Source organism: Antrostomus carolinensis, unplaced genomic scaffold (genome assembly GCF_000700745.2).
Source record: "Antrostomus carolinensis isolate BGI_N321 unplaced genomic scaffold, ASM70074v2 scaffold33673, whole genome shotgun sequence".
Taxonomy (NCBI): domain Eukaryota; kingdom Metazoa; phylum Chordata; class Aves; order Caprimulgiformes; family Caprimulgidae; genus Antrostomus; species Antrostomus carolinensis.
Window position 1 is genome coordinate 1 of NW_010307817.1, and position 13,073 is coordinate 13,073.

At 36.8% G+C, this 13,073-nt stretch overlaps 1 protein-coding gene and 1 non-coding gene across 2 annotated transcripts; one reads left to right on the forward strand and one right to left on the reverse strand.

The window, feature by feature from the left end:
• The first annotated feature begins 401 nt into the window (after positions 1-401).
• On the forward strand, positions 402-480 carry LOC114818467 (small nucleolar RNA SNORD87). Its single transcript, XR_003766171.1, has one exon. It is a non-coding gene; the product is annotated as a small nucleolar RNA SNORD87 (small nucleolar RNA).
• Positions 481-1,943: 1,463 nt separating this feature from the next.
• On the reverse strand, positions 1,944-11,720 carry MCMDC2 (minichromosome maintenance domain containing 2). Its single transcript, XM_010165579.2, has 14 exons — positions 11,618-11,720; positions 11,394-11,524; positions 11,238-11,297; positions 10,717-10,912; positions 9,659-9,781; positions 9,372-9,479; positions 8,009-8,137; positions 7,250-7,481; positions 5,311-5,516; positions 4,815-4,981; positions 4,001-4,177; positions 3,313-3,455; positions 2,636-2,745; positions 1,944-2,110 (listed from the first exon to the last, which is right to left on the reverse strand). The coding sequence occupies exons 1-14, from the start codon at positions 11,715-11,717 to the stop codon at positions 1,944-1,946; spliced, it is 2,049 nt and encodes a 682-aa protein (XP_010163881.1). The 5' UTR covers positions 11,718-11,720.
• Positions 11,721-13,073: the final 1,353 nt, after the last annotated feature.

Genomic DNA, 13,073 nt, shown 5'->3' on the forward strand with positions numbered 1-13,073 from the left:
CCACTTCCAGAAGTACGGGTGCTTAATAAGGTACGTTGGTTTTTTTGCTGTGGTACCGCAGTACTCGGGCTCCAGTCAGCTGTACTGCCAGCTGGTGGGGGCCTGTGCTGGCCACTTCTGCTGCTGTCTGGAGCTGTCCTGCCTTACGTCAGCTGAAGGTGTGGCCTGTTAGCCAAGGACACTTTGGGACTACCCACTAACTTTGTCCTTTACTTGTGGTACTGCTTTTAGTCTTCTGATTTTTGCTTAAAACATCATGGGAGAAGCTGGGGAGAGGTAAGGATAAAAAGTTGTGCTCTTTGCAGGTTTTTTTTCCAAAGGATATAAATTCCTTCATGTGGTTTGTCAAAAACAGTAATTTATAAAGGAATTCTATTTAAGTCTATTCTAGAAATAATCTTGCTGGCATAATGATGAAATCTTTGCCGTTTACCCATCTGACTATTTTCTGATGTGTATCTTTGAATCTGAAATGCCAGTAAAGTTAGTAACTTTATGTAAGATTAATGAAGTGTACAGAAAACTGACTAACTTATTTTGATTTTTTTTATTTTAGTTTGAAATCAGCCCCCTGAAAGGTGGAGTTCTAATGCACTTGGAAAAGCTTTCATGGCCCTTCCTACTCGTCAGAAATACTGCTTGATTCGATAGTAAGGCAGAGGAGTAGCTGTCCAGTGAAAACGTGTGAATAATCTTCGAGTGAAGTTCAGGTGAGAGTGTCACTCTAGAAAGGGAAGTGGCCTTGTGGACACTCTTGGAAGTTAGTTACGAATATTTAAGTGTACCAAATAAATTGAACAAAATTGAATAAATAAAGGGTTAAAAATGTAGGAAAACCTGTGTTATCTTGTCTACATGAGTGTTTACAGTGTTAGTGGTGGCAGTTTTTCTGCTTATCTCCAAGGCAATGTGTGTGGATTTCTGTTCTCGGTGACTGTAGCTTTTTGTTGAGGCTGTGTGAGCAGCAGCACTATGATCCTTCTGGATGGCATCCTGAGTAGGAGTCACACCAAGCCTTAGGCATTCAGCTTGTCCAGATTTGGCAGGAAGCCTGTACAATTTTTCTACTCCTTTTTTTTTTTTTTAACATGGGCCTTTTGGATGCAAAGCTCATAAGGACACCGCTGTATCCTTACTAGGAAGGTAAAATACAAGAACAGCCACAGTTGGAGAAGCATACTGTAGCTCAGACACCTCATCTTCTACCACATCACTCTTTACACTGCTTTTGGAGTGAGGTAGAGTTGAACTCAGTGAGCTCCCTCTCAGGTTGTCTAATAACACTTCTTTTTTTCCTTTTTCTGTAGAGTTCTACTGTCCCCTGCAGTCTGTACACAGTAATGTGGAAATACTGGGGTTTTTCAGATTGCAGCTGCACATCCTGGTCTAATATTATGTTGCTGTGATGTAGAACTAAGACACAGAACATCAAGCAGTATGGTGATACTTTTAAAACATGAGTAATAATTTAAGAAAGCTGGTTTACAGTAGAAAGAGTTTTAATGTACTTAAAACTATTTAATTCTTATTGGGTGATACATTTGAAAAAAAGCAACAACAAAAACTGCAGAGACTTAATGTAGTTGAAAGGAAATGTCAGATTCCAAACTCCTGGTTTAATTGTTAGTTGCATTCTTATTAAAAACCCTGCTTTACTCCTGTCACTTAACTGTGGATGAACAGTGGTAGCCAGGAAGAGAAGTCCAGGTCATGGTTCTGTTCTGAAGCCATGGCCTCCCAGGATGAAGACACCCCTCCTGCCTTCAAACAGTACTGTCACAAAACTTGTAATTCAGTCTTGTCACCTGTGCTTTATTCCTTAGCAAAACAGCACTGAACTGTATTACAAAAATATTAAAAACTTTACTAGTTGTATATTGCTAACCTCAGTCTCTCAGAAAGCTGAAGTAGATGCTTCAGGCTTTACTTACAGAGTGGAGTTTTCACTCTTCGTTAGGGTTCATGTGAATTCCTGGACCGTAGGCACCAATAAACTTGAGCAGGTGGTGGTAACACTGCCTTAGGTAACTGTCTCTCTGTTGCAGGGAGTTCTCATCAGTGAGGTCAAACGGAAATACAGGATTTGGTGCTATGCATAATGCAGACTTGCCTAAGCAAAGAAGAAATTGAGACTTGAGCTTAACAAACTTCAGATAACCTCTTGCCAGGATTTTGAAGGGGGGAAACAAAAAAAGCTGAGACAGATTACTTAAAACTGGCAACATAAGATTGCATTACTAAGTGTTACATCATAATTCTTGTCTCAGTGTCAAATTTGTGTGTGAACAAATGTGAGTGTGATGCTAGATAAACAAAAACCCCTCAACCCTTGTCTTCTTTCCCCAAGGAGGGAGATCTGTCTTTATTTTAACCTGGACCAATGTTAGGGGAGTGATGCCTCACAAACCAGCATAAAGTATGGAGGCTTGGTGCTGGCCTGCGGCCTAATTAAATACAGTACCAAGGCTCTTTGCAGGAAAGTCAACGGAAAGACTTTAATATTAGTCTTCAGCAGTGGAAATTCTGGACTTTGACTTGAAATAAACTATTATTGGAATCAACTGATACAAACTTCCAAACTGACAAATTATGAAAGTGATCTACCCAAGACTAAAGACTAAGTTACATTATTTACCGTGTTTTAGAGTAAGAGATGATTCTAGTAACAAGATGGCAATCAATGCATCTTCCTCAAGTACTTTCTTTCTTAAACTTAGTTTAGTATGAGCCTTAGACAGTGAAATCCTGAGAGATTAACATAAGCATGTCAGAAATAAAAAATATTGCAGACATGAATGCAGTAACTATTGCCCTGTTTCAAGCACTTGTGTAAATCAAAAGTTGACACTGGAGTGGGCTTTTTTCCATACTTCAGCTGTGTAAACTGCCCACAAATACTGTGCAGTTGTACTTCTCACTGACAAAGGACATATTATTATGCCTGACTTTTTTCTGCTATGACAGCAGTGGAACTTGGCATATGTACTGTTAATACTTTTTCTGCTTGCATAATACAAAGCTGTGATAATTTAAATACCTTTTTTTTTTTTCCCTAGATACCTTTAATAGTGATAATATTGTTACTTAAATCAGTCTGGTTTTTGCCTGGCAAAGTTCTTTAAACTTTTTTTTTCAACATCAATATTTAAAATAAATGGTATCCATAAATGGCAAGTAAAATTCTTTACGATTTAACTTTTCAAAATGTAAGATGCTTGTCTTTATTTTTATTTAACAAGCTCTTGAGCAGGTTAGCACAATGTCTTTTTGAAATGTAGATGTGTTTCCTTTACTATGGAAAGTAGGACATACAGAACTTTTAGCGCAGATGCTGATAATGTTGATCCATTAATAGAATCCCTCCTCACTCTGCGACTGGCAAGGTAATAGCCCTGAATGAGGTTTTCTGCTTCTGAACTCAGTTCAACATGAAGATTCTTAGCAAACAAAATAAACTAGAAAGAGGATATACATTTTAAATATTTAACTGAAAAATAAGTAATTTACATTTTTCACATACCAGTGGCAGAGAAATATAGTTTGGACTATACATTGTACTAACAGTTTTTATAAAGACAGCTGTCACCAGCTATGCATAGGGATAGATCTCAGATGCTAAACAGAATCATCTGCTAATTATACTGGAGACAGTGACAGTTTATTTAGAATGGAATATTAACTTTTGGTAGTGATGGTAAACACCTTGTCAGAAGTAGGTATTGGATCTGTGATCTGTTCTCACATGAATGTTAACCCAGCATGTTTTTCAGAAACAAGATCAAGCTGAGTTTATTGTGCTGGCCCTTTTAAAGAACTGAAGTTAATTTTACCAATGATCCTATTAGTGCTACTGGGAATACAGTGGGTGGAGAGGGTAGGAAGTGAGTATTAACGGCTTTAAAAATAAGCAATGGGAATGTGCAGACAGAACCTTCTGATTCCGGAAATAGGAGTTTCCCAAGGATAATACATTTCTAAATTATTGGGTAGTATCTGTTACCTCCTCGTAATCCTCTGTTCTGAACTGCTGTGAGACTTTGTACAGCATGGCTTCAGGATTAATGGCTTTTTTCAAGATATGATGCACAAGAGGAGAAGATAGTTGGCATGAAGGAAACTCATTGCATATCAAAAGCCCAAAAACATCTAGAAGGTTAGGTGGAATCAAACTCACATCCTAAAGAGAAGACCCAGAGAAAGAAAACAAATTATTTTGGCCTTTTGACTTGTAGAAATGTTGTTTCAGTTTTTTTCCATCTGAAGTGCTCAATATCCATAAATACTGACTCCTACAAGATTATCTGATGTATTAGCTAAAATATAGCAGTAAAATTTTGTTTCAATAGTAGTTCATAGAATGGCCTGGTTGGAAAAGACCTATGAGCTCATCGAGTCCAACCGTACCTGTCCACTACTAACCCATATCTCCAAGCACCCCATCTACCCGTCTTTTAAACACCTCCAGGGATGGTGACTCAACCACCTCCCTGGGCAGCCCATTCCAGTGCCTGATGACCCTTTCGGTGAAGAAGTGTTTCCTGGCATCCAATCTGTACCTCCCCTGGCGTAACTTAAGGCCATTCCCTCTTGTTCTATCAATAGTCAAAAGCTGTTCTGAATAAAGTAAATGATACCCACTTTTGGGAAAGTTAGCTCATTTTGGAAGATACTTGATTTATCAACTCACTTAAGTTATGACTTTTTGGGACATACTAACAAATTTGATTGTTTTCATTATTTTATAAGCTGAAATAACCATAAACACAAGTGACTGCTGTAGTAGAGTTACTGTCATAACAAGGCATGTGCTTTACCATCTGTCCAATTAAGAAGTTATCCTTCTGTATATGTTTCTTTGGGGACGAATCCACACCTACAAACGACCAAAAACTGGTCTGAACTGAAATAGTAACTTGTTGGTCAGCTGCTTCTCCGTACTTCTTCCCAGGAATGAACACTGTTGTCATTCTGCTCTCTAGCACTAGGAAAGGACAGAGTAAGTAATTTATGTAATCGATCCAGTTTAACTGTAAATTGTAGTCCAACACACTCTATCTGAAACCGGTCGTGATTACGGATAATGCCATGACTGAATTGTCACGATCCATGGATCTCTCTGCTATAGTCTGTGTAGCACATGTAACCTATAGGACCTTGGCTTCTTTGTCTTTGTTTCTTACACAGACTGGTTAGAAATAGCTTACAGCTTTTCCCAGCAGCTGAGGACCATAAACTGGGGGACGAACCTAGCCCTGAATTTGCATGTTTGTTTTGTTCTGGCCCCTCATTTGTTAGTAGCTGTGAGATTACCGGACTGTAGGAGTTCGAGTTTATCCTTTTTATATGAAGATAAGTCTCCTATGTAACAGACACCACCCTGAGCCAGCACAGCACTGCAGGCGTGAATGCTGGCGCTTCCCGTTCCGTGTTTATCTTTGGACACACAAGGAAAAACTTCACTAGAAGGTGGGTGCCGTACGCCACGAGGTAGAAGACACATGCTGTAGTTCAGAAGCCTAGAGGATTGAATAATTCTGTCAGTCATAAATTGTTAAATTATTGTTCAGTTTTTTAAAACTTAAACAACTTAATACTTTATATTGGTATTTATATATCTTAAGACTCACTTAGAAACAACAACAAAATCCTTAATATAAAAGCAGTGTCAAAACTAAATGTTTAAAGTAACTTTGAACACAAAGGTAGAAGTCCAAGCTCTCTCACCAACAGGACTGTACTTCTTCTGGATTTAACATATGAGGCAAATGGTGGTTTGCAATAGAAGTTATTTCTGGGAAGTCAAAGAAGTCTTAATTTAACCCCATATTGTTAACTCCTATTCCTGTTCTAGAGAAACTTTTAAGGGATTTAAAAGGCCAGTGATTAGTAATCCTGGCCATCTGGGAAAAAGGAGAAGGCTGGGAATTTGCAATCTGCCTGCCTGGGTTACCCCCTGCCTTCCTCCCCAATTCTTTTTGACAAGGAGGATATAGATTTTGTTTTTCATCCCCTGTACTATGTTCCTTGTCACAAAGAGGTTGCAAAATGTCTGCCTGGTTCCACAATCAAAGGCTCCTAATGATTTTAAGATGTCAGAGCATAATTTAGCCTACTATTAATAACTGGGAGAAAATTATTAATTAAAAATAGTAAGTATTAATAAATAGGCTACCATACCAAAAGAAATATGATGTAAGAAATGCCTGTTGTGACAGCCTGCTGACAATTAAATACTATTTGCACATGCAAGACAGTACAAGTGACAGCACTTACCAAGATCTACAGCGTGCAACTGTTTTGATATCAACCAGATGTTTTGATTCTCAAAACACTCCAAGTTCCTATGATTTCTCTCACAAAATCTTACTCTTAACTCTTCAGGCAAAAAAATCCTGCAGCACACCTTTTTTTCAAATTTGAACTAATTTCTGCAGGTAAATTTTGAAATGGCTAAGAAAGTATATACTAGTGAATTTGTTGAAGAACTCTCAAATTAAAATAAAATTTATGCCACTTTCAAAGATCTTTTCCAAAAATAAAAATGAAGACCTGATTTGAGTTGGGGAAGAAGAATTTTTTTTTTTTAATTAATGTAAATGTAAAGCCGAGCATAATTGTCCTTTTCTGTGGTGTATGTGAAATTGTGTTAACAGTTTATAGTTGTGTGAAGGGCTAAATACATAAAATGCATACATGCAGAAAAACATTTTGTTAATGCAACAACAGCTGGATTTATGACCTACGTGTAAAGATGCACATGACAGTTGATACCTTGTCAGTATAGTTTTTATGAAAAAGTGATAAAAATTTAAGTCTATTTACACACTGCTTATTAACTGATAATGCTGATAGCTGGGAAGTGGTGATGAAAGTGGCTTAAAGTGACACAAGATTTGAAAAGTAGAGCCCTTTGCTTTTATCATTACCAGCTTCTGGAACAGGCTTCAGTTTTGATTTTAGAATAATGTTTTGTTTGAGCTCTGCTAAACAGTGCCAGTGTTAAAATCTTACTGAAATCATTAGGAGAGTGTTAAGGGCTTTTATTATTAGTGAAGTTCTGACCTAGATTTATCACCTGAAAGAAATAAAAATGGCCCAGGGATAAAAATTTGATATTTTTACTAAGTTGGAGCTCTGTATATTCTTTTAAAATATAGTCTCTTTAGCCTTTCATGTAAGACTGATCTTATCTTTGAAAATGCTCATGTTTTTAATTCTAATTTACATGAAAAATAAGGAATCTCTTTACCTGTCAATTACTAGTGTGTCGCTTGTGACAATCAACAGATCCAGATAATCTGCACTTTCTTTGTCACATGTCTGTACCAGACTCAGCAGTATTGCGAGTTTCAGAGTATTGTAACTGCCTGGTGGAACCACTTGAGAAGCAAAGATATTGGCAAGGATGGCTGTAAACCTCCAGCATGAACTTGAAGTCAGTGAGAGCAGATACTTAAAATTGTCACTGACAAAAGAAGGACCTAATGAAAACAAAGGACAGGTTAACAAACACTTCATAAGAGAGCTGTACAGATATATTCGAACAAAGCACCATTCCAGTCTTGATACAAAGTTTACAAAAAACTAATATATTTATGTATTAGGCACAAATTCAGAACGTAAACATCTGATACTATTAATTTTACTACTAACAAGGTAGTAGACAGGAGCTGCTAAACCTTCTGGAATAAGAAAGGAGTACCAAACTGAAATATTGGGTTAATGTAATGTATGATTTCAAAGTACCTTCCAATGGACAGGAGAAGTTGGAAAGAGAAGCTGAAGAACTGCAGTAAGTAATTTCGTAGTTCCCCAATGCATGGGAAGCGGGCAAAAGAAGGTAAGTCCCACATAACAGTAAGCATAAATTTCAGACTGTAAGAGGAAAGTCCCAGACTGATTTTGTAACCTGGACCCCAAGATAATAGAAATAGGGTACCAATTCTCGAGATTTTGTTCTAGAAGGTTTTCCAACTGTTTTAGTCAATTTTTAATTGAATTTTCTTACCATTTGGTTTACAGAGCTGTACACTGTTGGCTTCTATACATGCTGTAGCTTGTAAACCATTTTGTACACAAGCTGGAATTCCTATAATCTTGTAGTGGTTTCCTATTTTCATTTTATTGGCCAGTTCATCTAGAAATTAAAAAAAAAAAAAAAAAAAAAAGGAGGGGAAACCTCCAGCTGTGTTAGGGCATAAAACAGTTTTACAGACACGATCAGAAAACTTCACATTCTGAATGGTTCGGTTTTATGATTTGCAGAAAACAAGTTGGATGCCAGGTTCACCATAATGGATTAGCATAAAGTGAAGCATACAATTTAATTAATTAGTGCAAAAGGTAAGGAAGGCACATGGTGAGGAAAAGTACATTTCTGATAAAGAAAACGGATGATGTGATTAGTTCTGCATTGAAAAGAAAATGGACAGTTGTTTGCAAGTATGTGTTCCTTCTCTGAAACTTGGGGTAACACCATTGTCAGTTACTGTCCTATAAAATGTCAGAGAAAAAAAACATAATAAAAGGGAGATTCAAACTAAACAGATTTAAAAAAGACAAAAATACCTTTGTATTTCTGCCTATTTTTTTATAAAAAAACCACATTTATTTTTTGGAAATGAGAGTGAGGTCCAACTAAACATGAATCTGAGCTGTGCGACCCTGTCTAACCTCACTGATCACTGAGGCCAGTGGAAATTTAATGCATACTTATTTAACTCAGAGGATCTCACCCACAGATTCTGTTTTATAACAATACATGCAAAGTGTAAGTTTTTAAGTGTTTCTTGTATCTTGGAGCTATTTAGTTTTCAAGAAATTAACCATATAATTCCATAGACTTTTGGAATGGCTGGGGGGTTTTTGAAGATAATTAATGTCAGTATGTTGGCGAGTTGTGATTTTAGCTGGATATTCACATTAGAAATCATTTAATGTTTGCTGTGGAAGGTACTGGTAGTAGAAGCCAAAAAATCCTGATGGAATGCGGAAAACAGCTAGATTGAGGAAGGATGTTAAAAATATATGAAGTTAATACAACACAGTATGACTAAAGGAAGTAAAAAGGAGGATAAACCAAGCTACAGTTAAAATGTGATACTGCAGAGCTGGCCAGGGGATTTCATTTCAATTAAGGTATAAAAGTGAACACAAGAGTTCTGCCACGTGCACTCTTCAATCACCTGTTTATACTAGTTAGTCACCTAGCTAATTTTATGTATTTTTCTCCCTCAATTTTATTAGAGAACTGCAATATAAATTATGACTTTCACCATTTTATCCAGAGAAATGGACTGTAAGGAAAATGCAAGGGATTTTTACAGTTCAATTCTAAAACATTTTTGACAAATCTCCAAAATTCAGCTTACCTCTCAAGAAAACTGTAAAGGTCTGAATCCTAAAATGTGATTTATCATTGCAATATCCTTTCAAAGCATTAAGAACATTTGCATCAATCATTTCAACTATTTGTTTATCTTGCAAAATAAAGACAAAGAAAAGGTTAGTTCTCTTGAAAATGGTACAGGTTTTGTTTTGGGGTTTTTTAAATGACTGGTGTATTTACAGGCTTTTTCCACTTAACTATTTTGTTTACTTATTGTGTAACAGAAGTAGGAAAGTAACAGATCTAAAAATAAAATTACACAGACCCTACCACCAAGTACTCTAAATTTCATGTCTTCCTGCAGCGGTGAAGAACACAAACTACACACAAAATCACTCCTCACTGTGGCAGATTCTGTAGCTCCAGGCAGATGCACTCTTATGTACCTAAACCCTGGGGGGGGAATCATAATAATTTACCAAACATTTAAAATGAGGACATGGCTTTCATGAAAAATTTCCCATTAAGAACAGAAGTGATTAAAATCCAAGACAGTGAAATTCCAAATGTATCGTGTTTTTTCTGATGAGCACAGGTTCATATAGAATGTAGCTCGGCCACGAGATGGCAGAATTTTCTACTGCACATTCCCAAGCCAAACAGCTCAGCGTGGCTTTGAGCAGCAGGGAGCCAGCAACTGCTGCTTCTGCCTTGCGTGGAAATAACATGGGATATGGATATTCATTAGCAGAGGTACATGCTCTCATAAAGACATCATTATGGTTTATTCTGCAGTCTCCTAACTTTGGGATTTCGCTTCCCTTTTGTAATTTTTTGGTCTCTGTTACAGGAAGCAGCAAGCAAAACAGCCTTAAATGTGCTTAAGGCCTAATCCTGCAACGATGCAAACACTTCGGTCGTATTACTCAAAGAAGTTGTTCCACAGAAGACAGCTACTCATTAAAGCAAACTTGTTCTGTGCTAGAAGCTTTTACCAGTCACTTGAGGATACTGTTCTGCACTATTTTTATATAAACAGAAACAGTTTCCAAGAAGAAGAAAAAAGTATTTTACTAGTTTAGCTTTTTTAGCTTTCAGATAATTTATTAAATTATATTGGCAACCTATTTTTTCCTCATATAAACTACCTTCAGCATTAGGAAAATGGATTGCTGGTCCCAGAACATTTAATAATGCTGAGCAACCAACCACTGGCAAGGTCTGCTGCTTCCAGTTAATGAAAATCTTGCTGTGCTCCTTACAAAAATGTCTGCACAGTGAGACTGCATAGGAAAATGCCTTTTTCATGCTAGGTTTTTCATCTCTGTGACATTATCAAAATTATTAAAAAGCTTTTGAAATAGTAGTGATTTTTTTTTTTTAACTACCTTCAGAAAATGGACAGGTTTCCTCAGTACAAAGAAATCTTGCTCCTTGTGTATATTTTGTTACAGTTCCCATTGCAATTACTATTCCTTCAGACATGTAAAATCTTTGAGAGGTGTAATTAAAGGGAAATGCGGAAAGACTCAGAACGTAACTTGGTAACGGTGGCAAATGTGTTGGTTTCAGCAGTACACTAATCTAACAAGAGACACAACTACATTAATACCAAAAAATATATTTTTTATTTAAAACTGCTTTATTTACATGGACAAACACACAATGTGATATACAGCTATTACAAACATATTTCAGAAGTGCATGAAGTGCAAGAGTAATTAGCTTTCATATTAATTATCTCAGAATTGTTGCAATATGGCTGGGTGAGACTTCCAGCTATTTTAAATTTCAAGTGATACTACAACCAAAGGGAAAAACTGGTTAAGTTAATACAAAAATATTTGTTAATACTTCACCATACTTAAAAGATTTAAGATCTAAATGGAAAAAAACAATGCAGGCTTACCTGGGCCTCTGTCTGCAGTTGTTCAATTAATGATAATGTCTTAATAGCTACAAAACATACCTGTGATAGAAAAATAACTTCATTTTAGAAAGGAAAATCTAGTTAAAATATAGAAGATACACATTTATAGAGAAGAACAGACAAAAGTACACTTACTGACTGAAAAATCTGTGCAGCTTGTATGGGATTATGAAGAATGTAGTTTCCAAGAGTTGCATCTAATTCAGCAATATCAGAAGGATTTATTGAAATAATGAAGCGATAAACAGCATAGCTTTGTTTTGAGTCTGTGGGAGCAAAACATATCTTAAATAAATATAGCAGAGATTTGTGTAACATTATGTATCAATTTAACAGACTATCTATTGAGTGATTAATACCATTATATTTTTTGCAATCGTGCACAAATTTCTGAAGGCCACCACTTCTGTCAAGATAAACAAGGGCCATTTCCCTCATTTTCTGTATTTCATGATGCATCTTCCAAGAAAGATCTTTGCACTCTTTTGAAGATGTTGGAATAAACTGTGAAGAAAGGGTGACAGAACTGGCCCTGCTGTGATAATAATAAAGGTATATATTAACAAAGCCATACAAAATTAAAATAGTTTCTTTTTCAAAGTGTGCAATTCTTTGAGGATTTTTAAAATTCAGTGGAAAGTTCTTTCCAATGGCTGGAACATATTACATTCCCAAAGTTAATTCCTGAAGAATGCTGTGTTTTCTTTTCTCAGTGAATTATTTCACTGCCCAATTCCCTAACCCATTAAATTAAAGCTTGCAGTTAATTTCACCTCCCTTATATATTTTATAGGTACAATCAGCCTATCAAAAATAAGACCCAAGTATCTCTTATCTGAGAAGTCTGACATAGCTGTTAAAACTGTGAAACTGGGCAACATCTTTTCCCTTTTTTAAATCTGACTCTCCTACTCTCCTGTTACCTCCTGTAGCACTCACTTAAGATGTTGGTCTTACAAACACTTATTTCCATTCATGAACACAGAAGGTGAATTCTGATACCCACAGACAAAACTTTCACAACTACAGTTTTGGACTGGAGGCTGACTGTGCTCTTCAGTGCTGTTTTCACTGTGTATTATCCACATCTCTGCACTTTTTTTAAAGTAGAATCTCATACCATGAAGCACTACTTTGCTGAATTTAGGGGAAGAATTACTAAGGCTAAAATATGGTATTTTGTATATACATTATCTGTTGTACTGTCTTACAGATTTTCTTCTACAAAGTGTCCTTTGTCCTCTCTGTAGATGACCAGTGTGAAACACCACTTAAATCTTCAAAAATAGATTTAGCTACCTGGTAAAGGACAAGACACAGAATTATTGGTTTGATGAGGAAGCAAAGCTCATAGCATATGAAAGATCCCTTGGAGGGGTTCACAGAGGTGGCTTTGGGAGGATAAAAAGATCAAAACCCAGGAGAGGAGTAACTGGACACCAGCGTAACACAAGTGTGGCAGCAGTGCAAACCCCGTCGACTGAGAATTGTACGCTGTGGGCTGGGAGGTGTCTCTAGTGCCTGAAGTATCAAATTTTAACCACAAGTAGAAAGACAATTTATAGTTGGGGTTTTTTTGTTTCTTTAGGATTACTCCTACACAATTACTGCTCCAGCCCTTGAAATCTTCAGCAAGAAGAGATTGAAGAAACACGCACATACACACAAAGATGGACCGTATCTCCCTGGGCTAGAAGGAAAGGACACCAAACACAGCTAGGAAGGACTAAGCTGTGGACTAAGTCACTGTGCACCGAACTGCCATCACCTAAGCTTCCCAAACTGAAGTCTGAGCAGTCCCAGCAGCGGGGCGAG

Excerpts from the sequence above, each read along its gene's own strand:
- MCMDC2 (XM_010165579.2), bottom strand. The coding sequence starts at position 11,717 with ATGCATCATGAAATACAGAAAATGAGGGAAATGGCCCTTGTTTATCTT. Across the intron at positions 11,525-11,617 it reads CGATTGCAAAAAATATAATG|ACTCAAAACAAAGCTATGCT; the intron begins GTATTAATCACT and ends TTGCTCCCACAG. Across the intron at positions 3,456-4,000 it reads GAACAGAGGATTACGAGGAG|TTTATTTTGTTTGCTAAGAA; the intron begins GTAACAGATACT and ends TCCTCTTTCTAG.